At 40.4% G+C, this 13,311-nt stretch overlaps 1 protein-coding gene across 9 annotated transcripts in view; it reads left to right on the top strand.

Moving 5' to 3' along the window:
* magi2b (membrane associated guanylate kinase, WW and PDZ domain containing 2b) overlaps positions 1 to 13,311 on the top strand; it is a 79,183-nt gene that overhangs the window by 44,230 nt on the left and 21,642 nt on the right. For all 9 annotated transcript variants that reach the window (XM_069163386.1, XM_069163385.1, XM_069163384.1 and 6 more), the window contains exons 5-9: positions 680 to 908; positions 1,623 to 1,702; positions 10,779 to 10,836; positions 12,050 to 12,171; positions 12,806 to 12,988. In XM_069163386.1, coding sequence (XP_069019487.1) covers positions 680 to 908; positions 1,623 to 1,702; positions 10,779 to 10,836; positions 12,050 to 12,171; positions 12,806 to 12,988 — 672 coding nt within the window. The remainder of the gene's footprint in view (positions 1 to 679; positions 909 to 1,622; positions 1,703 to 10,778; positions 10,837 to 12,049; positions 12,172 to 12,805; positions 12,989 to 13,311) is intronic.

The following is a 13,311-nucleotide window of genomic DNA, read 5'->3' as shown; positions in this document are numbered from 1 at the left end:
AAAAAGTGTTAACATGACTTCATCACTACACCATGAATAAAATGTACTGTTGAACTTGTGCTGCTGACAACCTTCAGTAGTTCTGGATAAAGAAATGGACCCTGAGAATAAATGTGGACTTTCTTCACTCTTTCTCTGTAAGAATTATGAATGTGAATTGGCAGATGTCAATAATTTGACCTCTTTCTGACTTTTTTTTTTGGTCTGTTTGCTTGTATTTTTTGTAATTTTTCTGTTTCTGTTTTATTGCACCTCTTTTAAATGGGAATTATACAGAATCACACAGTTTGGTATTTTTCTCCTCAATCGTGTGCTCCTCATCTACTGACTTATTTGCCACCAGCTTTTCTCCTCACTCTGAAAGCCTTTCCTTGTATTTGTGACTCAGACTCTGACCCCTGAAGTCTCTGTCTTTCCCTGTTTCTCAATTTCTGACATCCCTATTTTGTTTTCTCCTCGTGCTCATTGTCCTCAGACTCCATCTCTCCCCTCCCTCTCTCCCTCTGTCTCTCCTCGGGGTTCATAGCGCTGCAGTGGCTTGGCTCTGACTCATCATGCATGGTGTGTGTAGTGTGCATTTAGATCTGTATGTGTGTATGTGAGAATAACTGTGTGTGTGTGTGTGTGTGTGTGTGTGTGTGTGTGTGTGTGTGTGTGTGTGTGTGTGTACGGTCCACAGAGTCCAGTGAACATGAGGACAAGAGCACAGACGCCTCTGGGGAGGTTGCTGTCGAAGTGTCCAGCCAGGCCCCGGCATCCGCTGAGCCCCTGACCGAAGAAGAGGAGGCCCCAAAATCTCCCTCTAAATCCCCCACCAAAATCCCAGATGTAGATGAGGAAGAGTTGGGTCCTCTGCCTGACAACTGGGAGATGGCCTACACTGAGAAGGGGGAAGTTTACTTCATAGAGTAAGAGACAATCTCTTACTAAATATTTGTCTGTTTTGTTTTTTAGGTACAAATATACCAATATATTCTAAGGATTGTACTCTCAAACAACTGTATTCTGTTATGTCTATAATTGTTACAGGGTTTTTACATTATAAATAATTTAAAAACGCTTAAAAACAAATCCAGTGTAATGCACCTGGTAAAGTGCACCTATTTTAAAATCTTGGTTGATGTATGGTTGAGTGTAAACTTTATAGCTCAAGCTTCTGTGTTGAATAATTAATGTGACTTTGTCCTGCTAATAAGACAGCATACACACACACACGCACGCGCACGCACACACACACACACGCACACACACACACACACACACACACACACACACACGCATACACACGTGCACTTTTGCCCTTTCCTCTCACCCTCACTAATTAGTGGCTGAGGGCTAATTAGTGGATTAATGGCCATTTAGTTTACCTCAGAAATCCCCTTGTTTCTCTTTGCCCATGCACATAAGCACACGCGCACACACACACACACACACACACACACACACACACACACACACACACACACACACACACACACACACACACACACACACACAGGTCATTAGTATTACTTTGCACTGATCTCTTACTTTTATCCTCGCTGTCCATCTCTGTCTGACCTCTGTTTGCACCTCTCCTCTCCTCATTGCCTTCATCTAAACGTCTCTTTCTTCTTCTCCAGTCACAACACCAAAACTACGTCATGGCTCGATCCTCGACTTGCAAAGAAAGCGAAGCCACCAGAGGAATGCAGCGAAGACGGTGAGTCTGAACAACCTGTTTGTTCTCTTGTAAGCTTTCGTGTATGTTCACCTGAGTGAAGCTCATCTTTGGGCATTTGTGGGAGTGTGTTGTCTCTGAATTTCCTGCTGTTTGTGGACCTGTGTTGTCTGTTTCAGACTCAGTGTTGCAGCATGTTTTGCTTTCTCGAGACAAAGAGCACAAAAATATTCGTCTTTTTCAGATGTTTATTTGTCTGCTGCTGGTCTCTCCGTTCTTCACAGCTTGTGGGAGGGCTAATCACATATAAAGCAGGGGGCGCTGAAATCTGAACAAAACAAACTGGACAAATAAATTCTACCTTTTTAGATTTTTAGTTCGGAAGAGATCATTAGTATTTCATCATCTTGTAAGACATGCGGACAGGAATGTAATCCTGTCATTCAATACCCTTTATATACCTAATGAATTAATGTCCATTAATTAATTAGAATTAGGATAAGACATAACATCTGTATGTACATTCATTGAGTGGAAAGCTTTTAAAACACTTTGACGTTGTAGAAAATAAAGCATTGATATCAGCAGAATATTCCAAAACCCTTTAAAGATGGTTTTCTAGGTGCATACAAGCACACCACCTCTTAGACTGTTTAAAATGTGTATCATAGTTCACAGGAACATAATGGACAATGTTTATTATATGTAAGATTGAAATGGAAATCAGTATTGAGTATTGAGCAGTTGGAGGGTGATTGACATTCCTCGTGCAGAATCCAAAAAACCTCCTTTAGCTGGAGGTGTTTATTTGCTTTTCTCCTACACCCCACAATAAGCAAACATTTGGAAACACAGCAGCAAAGCTGAAGACAGTGTCGATACATGAATGCCAATCACTCACATATTTTCAGGTCACATCAAAAAATACAAACAGTTTAAGACCGGGGTATTCAGAGTGTGGATGAGATTCGATGCTACATGAATCCCAAGGACCCCCTGATTGTGTACCTGGGATTAATACCCAGTGATGTAATCCAAAAGAGGGACATTCATCTCTTTAAAATTCTAAAACTTGCATGTAAAAAGGCACTTACAAGGAACTGGTTAAAATGTGACCCCTCCCAAGACTAGGACACTGGCTTGACACTAAAGAGGAAATATACTCCATGGAAAAAAATCTCCCCCAATATTTTCGGACTAAAGCAAGGACCCATAAACAACGCTGGGTGAAATAAACATGGAGGGGTCGTGTCCTCAGATGGAATCGGTCAAAGGCATCAGGACACAAACTAAAGAAAGTTTGGCTAGACACAAGAAATCCTGAAAACCTGTTCATTCCATAAAGGAGACAGCTGTTCGCTGTTCGCAGGCCACTGCCTCTTTTCATTGCGAAGATTTCTGCACCTTATTAAAAATCACCCTTTAAAAAGCTCCAACTATAACCGCGTGCTCCTCCAGGTCTTATCACTCCAGGTTAAAACCTGGTTTGTTGTTATTTAAGAATAATAGTGCCATGAGATTTGTTTGTCTGTCAACAAATCCAATAGAAATCAGTGTTAGTCCTTCTGTCCCACTTTCCTACCCAGTCTGTAGTTCAGCTGCTAGCGTATTTGTCCTAGTAAGACATAAATCCTTTGAAAACAAATAACATAATGTGGATTTATTGTTTAAAAGGCTAATACATTTCCAAAAAAAACAGCTGGACACTGTAGTTTTTAGCAAACATGAATCCAAAATAAAAATATTTGTTTGGGACTATTTTCAACTGTGGATTAATACATCTCTCTAATACTAATACTCTAACACAGCAGTTCCCAGAAATGTTAGTGTGGGACCACTTGAACAGAAGCAGTGCCTACTTACAGCCCCTCATTACATGTTTCCTGTCCATGAGCAGTGAACTGATAAACCAAAGAGTGAATTTCCTCGAGCACACTTCAACTTGAATAATTTTAGAGGCCTCAGGAAGTGCAGTTATCCACAAAAAACAACAACAAAGGTTACAGAAACAGTAGCCTGAAAATATGCTCGCAGAAAATGTTTTTATCTCTGTCTAACCTGTTCATGATTTCATTGCCCCTCAGATTTATCTGTTGGCTCTTGGGTTAACAACAGCAGGATGGAGTATGACGGTTTCAATGACTCGTGGTCTTAATAGTTTTTATAAAACAAGGGAGGGAAGTCAAATATAACGTGCCAGGCTTAGAATATACAAACAGCGCTCGCGAGTACGATCAATTAATTGTTATTTTTGGTGTTTTCTTTGGGTTTGAAGTGTCACCATCCTTGTCTTGCGAGGTTTGTTTGAAAGCAGTTTTAAAGCGAAGGTGAGTGAAGAGAAAAAAAACTGACCACTCGTAAGTTTAAGGGAAAAATTGGAAACTATGGAAGTCCAGCTCAGACGTCAATAACGTGGTGGTTCAGTGTTGATCACATGAATAACAATCAGGTGAGCTTACATCCCCGCTGCTGTCACGGCCTTCGGTCAATGAATTAGTTTGTGATGCGATTCGACAGAGCAATCTGAATCGATACCTCCTCTGCCTCTCCTTTCTTCGCCATTTCGCCGGTCTTCTCTCGCCTTCATTCTCCCCTCCGCACTCCTTCACCTCACATCTCCCTCGCTCCCCCCTTTCAATCTCCCTCTTGTCAATTTTCTTCCTCTCTCTTTCTTTTTTTTTTCCTCCCACCTTCATTCCCTGTCTCTCTCTCTCTCTGTCTTCCTCTGCTCAGTACAGGGCCAAGCTGTGACAGGAATTCTAATAAGGTCGCTCAGCTCTGCACAAACTGGTTCCAACTCCACACACACACACACACACACACGCACACGCACACACACACACACGCACGCCACACTACCGTTGTCACTTCACAAACCTTTTTCACAAACATGGCCGACATACTTTACCACTGTCTTGGTAGGTGTCAATGATGTTCAGACGGAAACCCTGCATTCCAAATCGCACACTATTGCAGCAACCTACAAAAAAAAAAGCATGTACTGTTGCAAGTAGTATGTATACAACGGGAACATACTACTTCCTTCACAAAAATGCGCCTTGAACTTTGACCCTCTTGGTCATATCCGTTGCTTATCGTTAGCGCTGCATTTTGAAGTAAAAAGGAAAAGGATGCAATTTGGGACGAGTCGCTTCCTTTAAATGACTCTTTCTTTTCTTCTTCTTCTTCTTCTTCTTCTTCTAAGCATGCTCACAATGACAATGTTAACCAGGTGCAACGTTTACCATGTTCACCACCTTATTCTAGCCTGTTGTTAGCCAGTTAGCATGCTAACATTGGCACTAGCGCTAAACACAAAGTAGAGCTGAGGCTCGTGGGACTGTTGTGTTTTACAGAAAATCAGTAATAAACTGTCTTCTTGGGAACATGGGTGTCTGTACAGAATTTTATGTTTTTTTATACCATTGGAACAGATAGTGTACGTCGCAGTTTCCCTTCTGCTCTTCATAAAAACTATTCTGACACAAGGTCAAAAACAATAATAGTGTTTTGCAATTGGCCTTTTTAAAATGCATATTTGATGATCTTCTGTGCATTTCACCTTGCAATGCCAGTCTTTTCTTTCTCTCTTTCTTTCTTTCTTTCTTTCTTTCTTTCTTTCTTTCTTTCTTTCTTTCTTTCTTTCTTTCTTTCTTTTCTTTTTTCTGTGTGAGGATGGTTTGTCATTTTTCTCCTTTGGTGTGTCTGTTTCTGTCTGTGGGGAAGCAGCTGTAAAAGGAACTTAATACTTAAGCAATCACTGCTGGCAGAGGATTTTGAATCAAAGGCTGTTAACAGAACGTTTGTGAAGCCCCTGGATGACAAATCACATCCTCTCACAGCACCTTTGAATTCATGTCTTCCAGAAAACAGTTTCAGATGCCAGGAAATGTAATTTTTCTGTATAAACAGCTGAGCAGCCACATGGAAGACAGAAGGATATATACTAGTTCAATCCAGCATGCTGATCTTGACATTACTCATGTTATTCTTCTCTTTTAATGAACACTCTGATGTCCTGTAGCTCTTGGTTGTTTACTGTTCTAGCAGTTTTCTGATGTTTACACTTTTTAATACCTACTGTGCAATGTGACAATATAAAGGCCTTTTTCCATTTTTACCCACATTAAGTGCCTTGCAGATTTCAAATGATGCAATATGCACGGAAGTGCGGATGTCAGATTAGGCAAGGAGAGTCAATAAAACAATAAATGTGGGCAGGGAACATCAGGAAGAGGTGGTGCTGTTTTTAACTGCCCCTGTGCCTGAAGGATTTCCCAGTCTCACAGCCTCAGGCAGGAAGCAGACACACATTCAGACATACTTTCATCAGTGCCGTTTTTGCTTCTTCCCTCTTGTTATTCCTTCTCCGTTGCTTCCATCTCATGCATGTCTGGTCTTTTTGCTTCACTTTCCTTTAGCATTTCATATCCTCATTCACTATTCCCTTTTCCCCTCGCTCAGCCTGTCAGGCTTCCTTTGCTCCCATACTGCGTTTTGGGTGAGTTTGAGGAGAAGCTTGTTTGTGCTGATGTGTTTACGTAAAACCTGTGTGTGCATTGTGATATATCTATATGCTGAGGCTGACTCCTAAAAGTTCAAAGGCTTGTCATGACAGATCTGGTTTGCTTGCAGTCTTTTTGTCAGCGAGTCTTTTGTTGCGTAACACAAACCCATATCTCCTCTTTCGCTGAGAGGAGGCAAGAACAGAGCAGGACAAGCTTCATATCACTGCAGGAGTTGGTTTCAATTTCGCCTTTGATATGCACTCAATCCCTACGCCAGTTTCGAAGTAATGTCAGTGCTGTTGACGAAAATATTCTGTTTATGGTCATTCAGAGGCAGGAAACCTCGCCAAGGTTTGACGTCACGATGTAGAAAAACCCTGTCTGCAACCAGTGGAGAAATGTACAGAATAAGGAAATTGCAAATGAAACCAGAGAGAGATGGTGAAAAGGAGGGATATGAGATATGATGGACTGAGAGGAAGTGATGATGATGAGCAAAGGGATGCTCTGCCGGGGTTTCTTATCCAACAAGAGTGAAAGAGATACAAGACGACAAGTAAAGATTGGGAGAGTTTGCATATGAGGAGTGATGAAGCACAGGCATCGTCTGTCAGACAGTAAGGCAAATGTTACCTCTCAGTTACATCACTGTTTTTACACTCAGTCATTTCCGGACCATTTCTCTGTCTCTCATTTTTCCGTTTTTACCATCTGTTTCTGCCTAGATTGCCATTTTATTTCCTACCAATGCTCTCTCAATTGCAGACTCAAAGTTAATACTTTGTATGTCGATATGGCGGTGCAAACACAAAGACACAACACTTAAGTTTTACAGTAATTATTCCTGCAAACGACAGAGAAGTAATCAAACTATTTTGTTAATTAAGTAACATTTTCAGGTCATTTTTGGTCACCTGAGCCACACTAACGTAAAATATCTGCAAAACTAATGACATTAGCCTCAGCTTTACTTTATGTTCTGTGCTAATTGTTGCTATGCTAACATGCTAAACTAACATGGTGAACATGGTTAACATACAGTCCCTAAACATGAACATGTTATCATTGTTAGCATGTAGCACTGACTCAGAGCCACTAACATCACTGCAGACTTTTTGCTTTGTTTAAGCTATAATGCAAAAATCCATGTTTTCCAGCTTTTTATGTGTGAATGTTTGCTGGTGCTCAAATATGTTCATACCAAATTCATAATTTCAATTTGTATTATTTTTCTGACAATATAGACCAAAATATTTAGCAATTAATTGCAAAAAAAAATTATTTTCGGTTTAATTAGTAATGAAAATAATTGTTAGTTGCAGCCCTACATACAAGTGTTTTTGGAGGTTGTTTTTTGGTTTTAGTTCACTCTTGAGTTCATGGTTAGTTTTGTGTTGTTAGTGTTGTTTTTCTGTAAGTCAGATGAGTTCATTGAATCTGCTCATGGCTGCCTGTTGGTCAGGGAGACGTGTTAGAGGGAAGATGAGTCATCTAATGCAGTGAAATCACAATTAGACTCTATGTCAAGAGCGATACTAATACACATGCACATAAACAAGCTCCCGAACACACGTGAGCCCCTCGGTGCTCATGCTATATCCAGAAACATGATGAGGAATTTGATTTCGTGTCGAAGACCATGACGTGCACACTCATTCAGTCTGGCTAACACTGTTCAGCCATTTCATGCACAAGACACACACTTCAAATATAGACTTATGTGAATGCATAAAAACACACACAAACACCCTCTCTCTCTCTCTCGCTCTCTCTCTCTCTCTCCCCCTCCCCCTCCCTCCCCCTCCCTCCCTCTCTCTCTCGCTCTCCGTATGTCAGCGGTAGGAAACAGAGACAAGACAGAGCCCTCAGCTCAGGCGATTAAAAAAAATAAAAAAGACTTCCACTGGTGGTTTCCATGGAAACTGTCTCCCTTTCACTTTAGGGAGAGGGCAAGCGACTAGTGGATGAGTTGGGCCGACATTTAAGGTGGCTCATTGACGGGGTGAAAGGGAATTTAAGGTGGTTTGAAGTATGAATCCATCTGACTTTTTCACCCCAAGGATAAGAAGGGTCATTTCAAGTAATGGCAGTGCAGTGCCGGCAGTTTGAGCAAACAGCAAAGCCGAGCAAAGATAATTGAGGCGTGCACCCCTTTCACCTTGGGCTGCACAGTCAGCATGCTCAGCAGCCAGGACGCACACACACACACACACACACACACACACACGCTCAGACTAACACATTCACACATGGATTATTAATATCAAGATCACAAATCTGTTCATAATTACATTACAGTGTGAGGGGATGATGTCACAGTATGACTGTCACATGGACTGCATATTTGTAAAAATAATAGGACTGGGGATTTTGTGTGTGTCGGTCTGTCTGTCTGTCTGTAGTTATGCTAACATAAGCCTGTCATTTAGCTCTGCTGAACATGGATGCATGCGTGAGAAATTTGTCTACAGGTAAACATACAATTTTACATTTATAAATAATATAACCTACAAAGTGAATAATAAATGAATATCTACATGGGTGTTAAGAATACTTTTGATTTAAGGATGTTCCCATTTTTTCCTTATTATTACCAGATCAAGTTCTTTGCATGATACTTGATTTAGAAAATCATCAGGAAATTATTGTTACCAGCATGTTTCCATACAAAACCCATTTTTCAGAAGAAGAAGCCAAAGTTCTCAAATTATAATTGTTATCTAAACCAGAGGTCTTCAACAGGGGGTCCGCGACCCCTAAGGGGTCTGTGGCGATACTGCAGGGGGTCTGTGAAATTTTTGGTTGATTAGACAATTTTTCATTTTTTCATTTTTTTTCTCCAATTTTTTTTCCACAAATTTAAATCTCTTTAAATACTCATTAACATGAATCCAATATATTGTAGCGAATGGATAAATGGAGGCAGAAGATGTTATCTTTCAGTCAGAAATGCACACATTCAGCGACACACAGGAGCTCTCTCAAACTGGACACCAGTTCACTCAGTGCGAGACTAGCCTGGACCTGTCCCTCCAAGCCTCCTGCACTCCTCCAGTTTAATATAAAACACAATTTTACAGAATATATAACAGGGGGTCCCTGCTCCATCTCCCTATCAGTTTGGGGGTCCTTGGCCTGAAAAACTTTGAAGGCCCCTGATCTAGACACAAGCAGCCTCACAAGAACTTCGGGGTCAAACGATTAAACAAGATTAAAAGTCAGCACAGGTTTAAGATGGGAAATTTCTTTACTTGACAATTTTAATAGAGCTAAAACCATATTTTAATCCGTACGAAGGTTAAACACTCAGTCCTATAGGCGTTGAAATTGGTGAGGGGGCTGACCTGAGATGAGCTGTTATTGTCCTGTACAAGCTAATCATGTAGAAGCAGAAGCATTAAAACCAAATTCCCTGCCTTATTCTCACTTTTTTTCTTTCCGCCTCCCCCAGTGCTGCTCTAAATACCACCAAGGATGTCAGTACTTCTCTGCCTTTGTCTTTCTATGAGCATTTATAGGGATGTATTTATATTTTAGTCATCAGCTCAAGGTCAAACTAAGTCCTAGATGACTCATCGTCAGTGTCGTTGTCAATTTTTTCATTCTGTGTAATATTCAAATTTTCTGCGAAGTTGATATGGTTTGTTTTATTATTTGTGGAAAATGACCATCCACAGTTATGGTCATGAATTTCATGAATAAGACTCTTTAATACAAGACATGAGGATGAATTAATATGAGAAGGGAGATCAACCTTTCAAAAACACTCTGATGAATACTAATCAGAGACACTCTATATGTTTGAGTGGGACGGAAACAGCTTGTGCAGATGGGTTGTTACTGCTGGTGTATTTCTCTGTACGCAGCCATATAGTGCGAGGCCGATCCCCTTGTGTTTCTTAACCATAATGAAGGCGAAGCGCGAAGGCCAAAAACCAGAACTTCCTCAATTTCGCAAACCCTGGACACCGCCAGAGGGAGCTCATTTAAAATGTGCTACACGTTACAAGTGTGTTTGTGTGTGTCACTGGAAAGTTAGGAGTGAATTGTAAGAATAGGGCATGGAGAACAAAAACTTTTAGTAATGTCTTGACCTAGTTCTTGTATAATGGAGGGTGGAGAGATAAATCAAGGCATGGATGAAGTGAGGAGGAAACAGGGAGACAGAGGAGGCAGAGCAGGAGACAATTAACACAACAACCATGGAAGGCATCCAAGGCGAAAACCAGTGGGTGGGTAAATGAAAAAGAGACAAACATGAAGTATGGTGAAGGTATTTGGCTTTGACGGATTTGTGCGTACGATAAAACGAACAGAAAGAAAGAAAGAGAAGGCAGAATAAGATGCCGGTTGATTTAAGTGTTTGTTTCCTACCACCCTGCTTTGTATTGACATATTTTTTGTGATTCGTGTCTCCATGAAGAAGCCACCACTGCAGATCGAAGTGTTGTCTGTCTATTAAAGGAGCACATTGGGAGCGTTTAGCTGTGAGCCCCGAGATTCATGTTGTCTCTCCTCAGTGGTTCAATTTAGTGTCTACCTTCCTTCTTCTGCTCTCAGCATATACTGACTTCATTTCCCTTGTCTGATTTTTTTTTTCCTCCTCTCAGAGCTGCCCTATGGCTGGGAGAAGATCGATGACCCCATCTACGGCAGCTACTACGTAGAGTAAGTTTCCCTGTTGACCTGCATAACTCAGCTGCTCTGTAGTAAAACAGGAAATGCATTTCCATGCCTCCTTATGAATTATTAATGACTAAATTCTCATTTCTTTTTCATATATTTTTGTTCATTTGACTCAACTTTTATAGTAAAATGCTGCTCTGTAAGGACTATACTGAGGATGCTGCTGATGAAACGTGTTCACCTGCTCAGTGTTGCATTACAAATATACTCTAGGTGCTCTTTCATATAGAAGCACCTTCAGTTTTGTTCTTGTCCAACCAAATTTGAATTATTAGTTGTTCTTGTTTTTTTTTTACCCACAATTTACTCATTTGTAACATTTGGCTGTAGCTGTGAATTAATTTGAGAATATTATTTTACATTTAAGACCAAGGAAAGGTCATAATATATATCTATATACCTAAGACCATTCTGGCATTTTCTGGTCCATTTAATCTTCATAATTGTTAAGTGTTTCGAGACCATGTTGCTTGGTGTTTCTGCACTTTCAATTGATTGATTAATTGATTGACTGTGTGGACCCACTCAAACCTAAAAATATGGCTAATATATTGAAGCTTTATTGTGTTTTTTTCAGAATGAATCAGCAATATAGACTCCAACACAACATCAGAACATCTAGCTTTGCATTATCGTGTGTGCTTATCAACATACTGTATTAGGGCTACTATGTTTGCAAAAACCTGCCTGACTAGAGGCATACAAACTACATAAACATGAGCAGTTGAATGTTCATCAGATTAGGAGATCCATCAACTCCTGAGACAAATATACAAATCTCCAACTCATGCCTGTAACTCTTTACCAGAGCTTTATTTTGGGTCACTGCAAGTTTGTGTTTGCCAGCTAACCCATGGCTTGTGTGATTACTGCCATTACTCCTAAGAACTAGCAAACAACAGCAGAAACATCTGAGCACTAACTGTCCAGATCTGGACTGTTAGTTTTCACTGGAATTAGCAAGAGAAACAACCCTTTCATTTGACAGGGAGACTCAGTGGAGTATAAATGTAATGCAATGTAACACACGAATGGTTACTATTCTTAGGAATAAACATTTCATTTTGGTTCTTGAGTACATTTAAGTAAAAAGTAAAAATGTTTATGCAGAATTGCATTATGGAATTGTTATGGGTTGCAGAGAAGCTTTAATTTGTGCTTTTCCATAATTTGTAATGAAGCCCTGTATTTTCAGTCACATCAATCGAAGGACTCAGTTTGAGAACCCAGTCCTGGAAGCCAAGCGACGCCTGGAGCAGCAGAGGCAGATGCAGAGCCAGGGACTCTCTGCTCTACCACTGCCCACAATATATAGAGGTACAATGTTACACTATGTGCAGTACTTCAATGAAAACGTGCTGACATACTTGCACAGTTGCCCAAATTAGAAAATGCTATGACTGCAGAAAGGATGTGCACAGTGCATGGCCCTGGTTTTGAGGCCATCAGGTGCTGATACATTTTTAAATTAATTGTATGTTTTCCTATTGTACTAATTTTCTATATTTAATATTGTGCGTTTTCTCTGTGCTTTCCTGACCCATCTCACAGAGCGGGCAGTTTCATGAGTATTTGATGGGGCAGATGCACAATGTCACAATGTACAGGGTCGAATGGAGATCGTTGGCAGTGTGGGGGACAGAGAACATGCTCGCCCTGAGGCCCCTAGTGGGCTAATCCAGGCACGCGTATGATGACATACTAGACCAGTACATTATGTACTGCTTCATCTGAGTGAAAAATGCATATCTCCAATGAGTCAGCTTATCCCGAAAATTTATTTTATTAGTGCTTTTGCGTTCTGAAAATAGTACAATAGGTGCATCAGCACTGAAAAGATCCTTTTGAACTTTTATTTCAAGCAAAAAATAATGTAAACACCTAATGTTTAAGGTTTCTTAAAATGAAGAATATGTAAAATATCATACTTCAAAACCTTTTTTCAATGCAGAGAAGCCATTGTTTACAAGGGACCCGACCCAGCTGAAGGGCACCTTCCTGTCAACAGCCCTGCAGAAGAGCAACATGGGATTTGGCTTCACAATTATAGGAGGCGACGAGCCCGATGAGTTCCTGCAAGTGAAGAGTGTAATACCAGATGGACCCGCTGCTCAGGACGGAAAAATGGACACAGGTAATTATGTTTACAATCCAATTTTGACAACTGGTTTAGAAATAAATTGAGATTTAAACAAACTGCAAGTTGTCACTGCTGTCGCTGCTGATAGTGCAATTCTGTGTTTATAGAAATGTTTAAGCACAGCCTCATTACTCTGACACCTCAGCGTTATGGAACTTAATTTCTTGCCATATCAGGTCAAACACAAAGAGCTTTTGTTGGCAGAGTTTCAATTTCATTGAAGTTGTTTTTTACCTTCCTGATGGGTAATTTTTGTCAACATCTCCTACCTAACAAGCCAGGTGAGCACAGCAGTGTCAATAGCCAAGAAATGTTGT

Source organism: Embiotoca jacksoni, unplaced genomic scaffold, assembly GCF_022577435.1.
Source record: "Embiotoca jacksoni isolate LCO1_2020_lvr unplaced genomic scaffold, fEmbJac1.0.p SCAF_3, whole genome shotgun sequence".
In the NCBI taxonomy this organism is placed as follows: Eukaryota; Metazoa; Chordata; class Actinopteri; family Embiotocidae; genus Embiotoca; species Embiotoca jacksoni.
The sequence above is the reverse complement of the archived record's forward strand: the minus strand, read 5'-3'. Positions and strand labels throughout refer to the sequence as shown.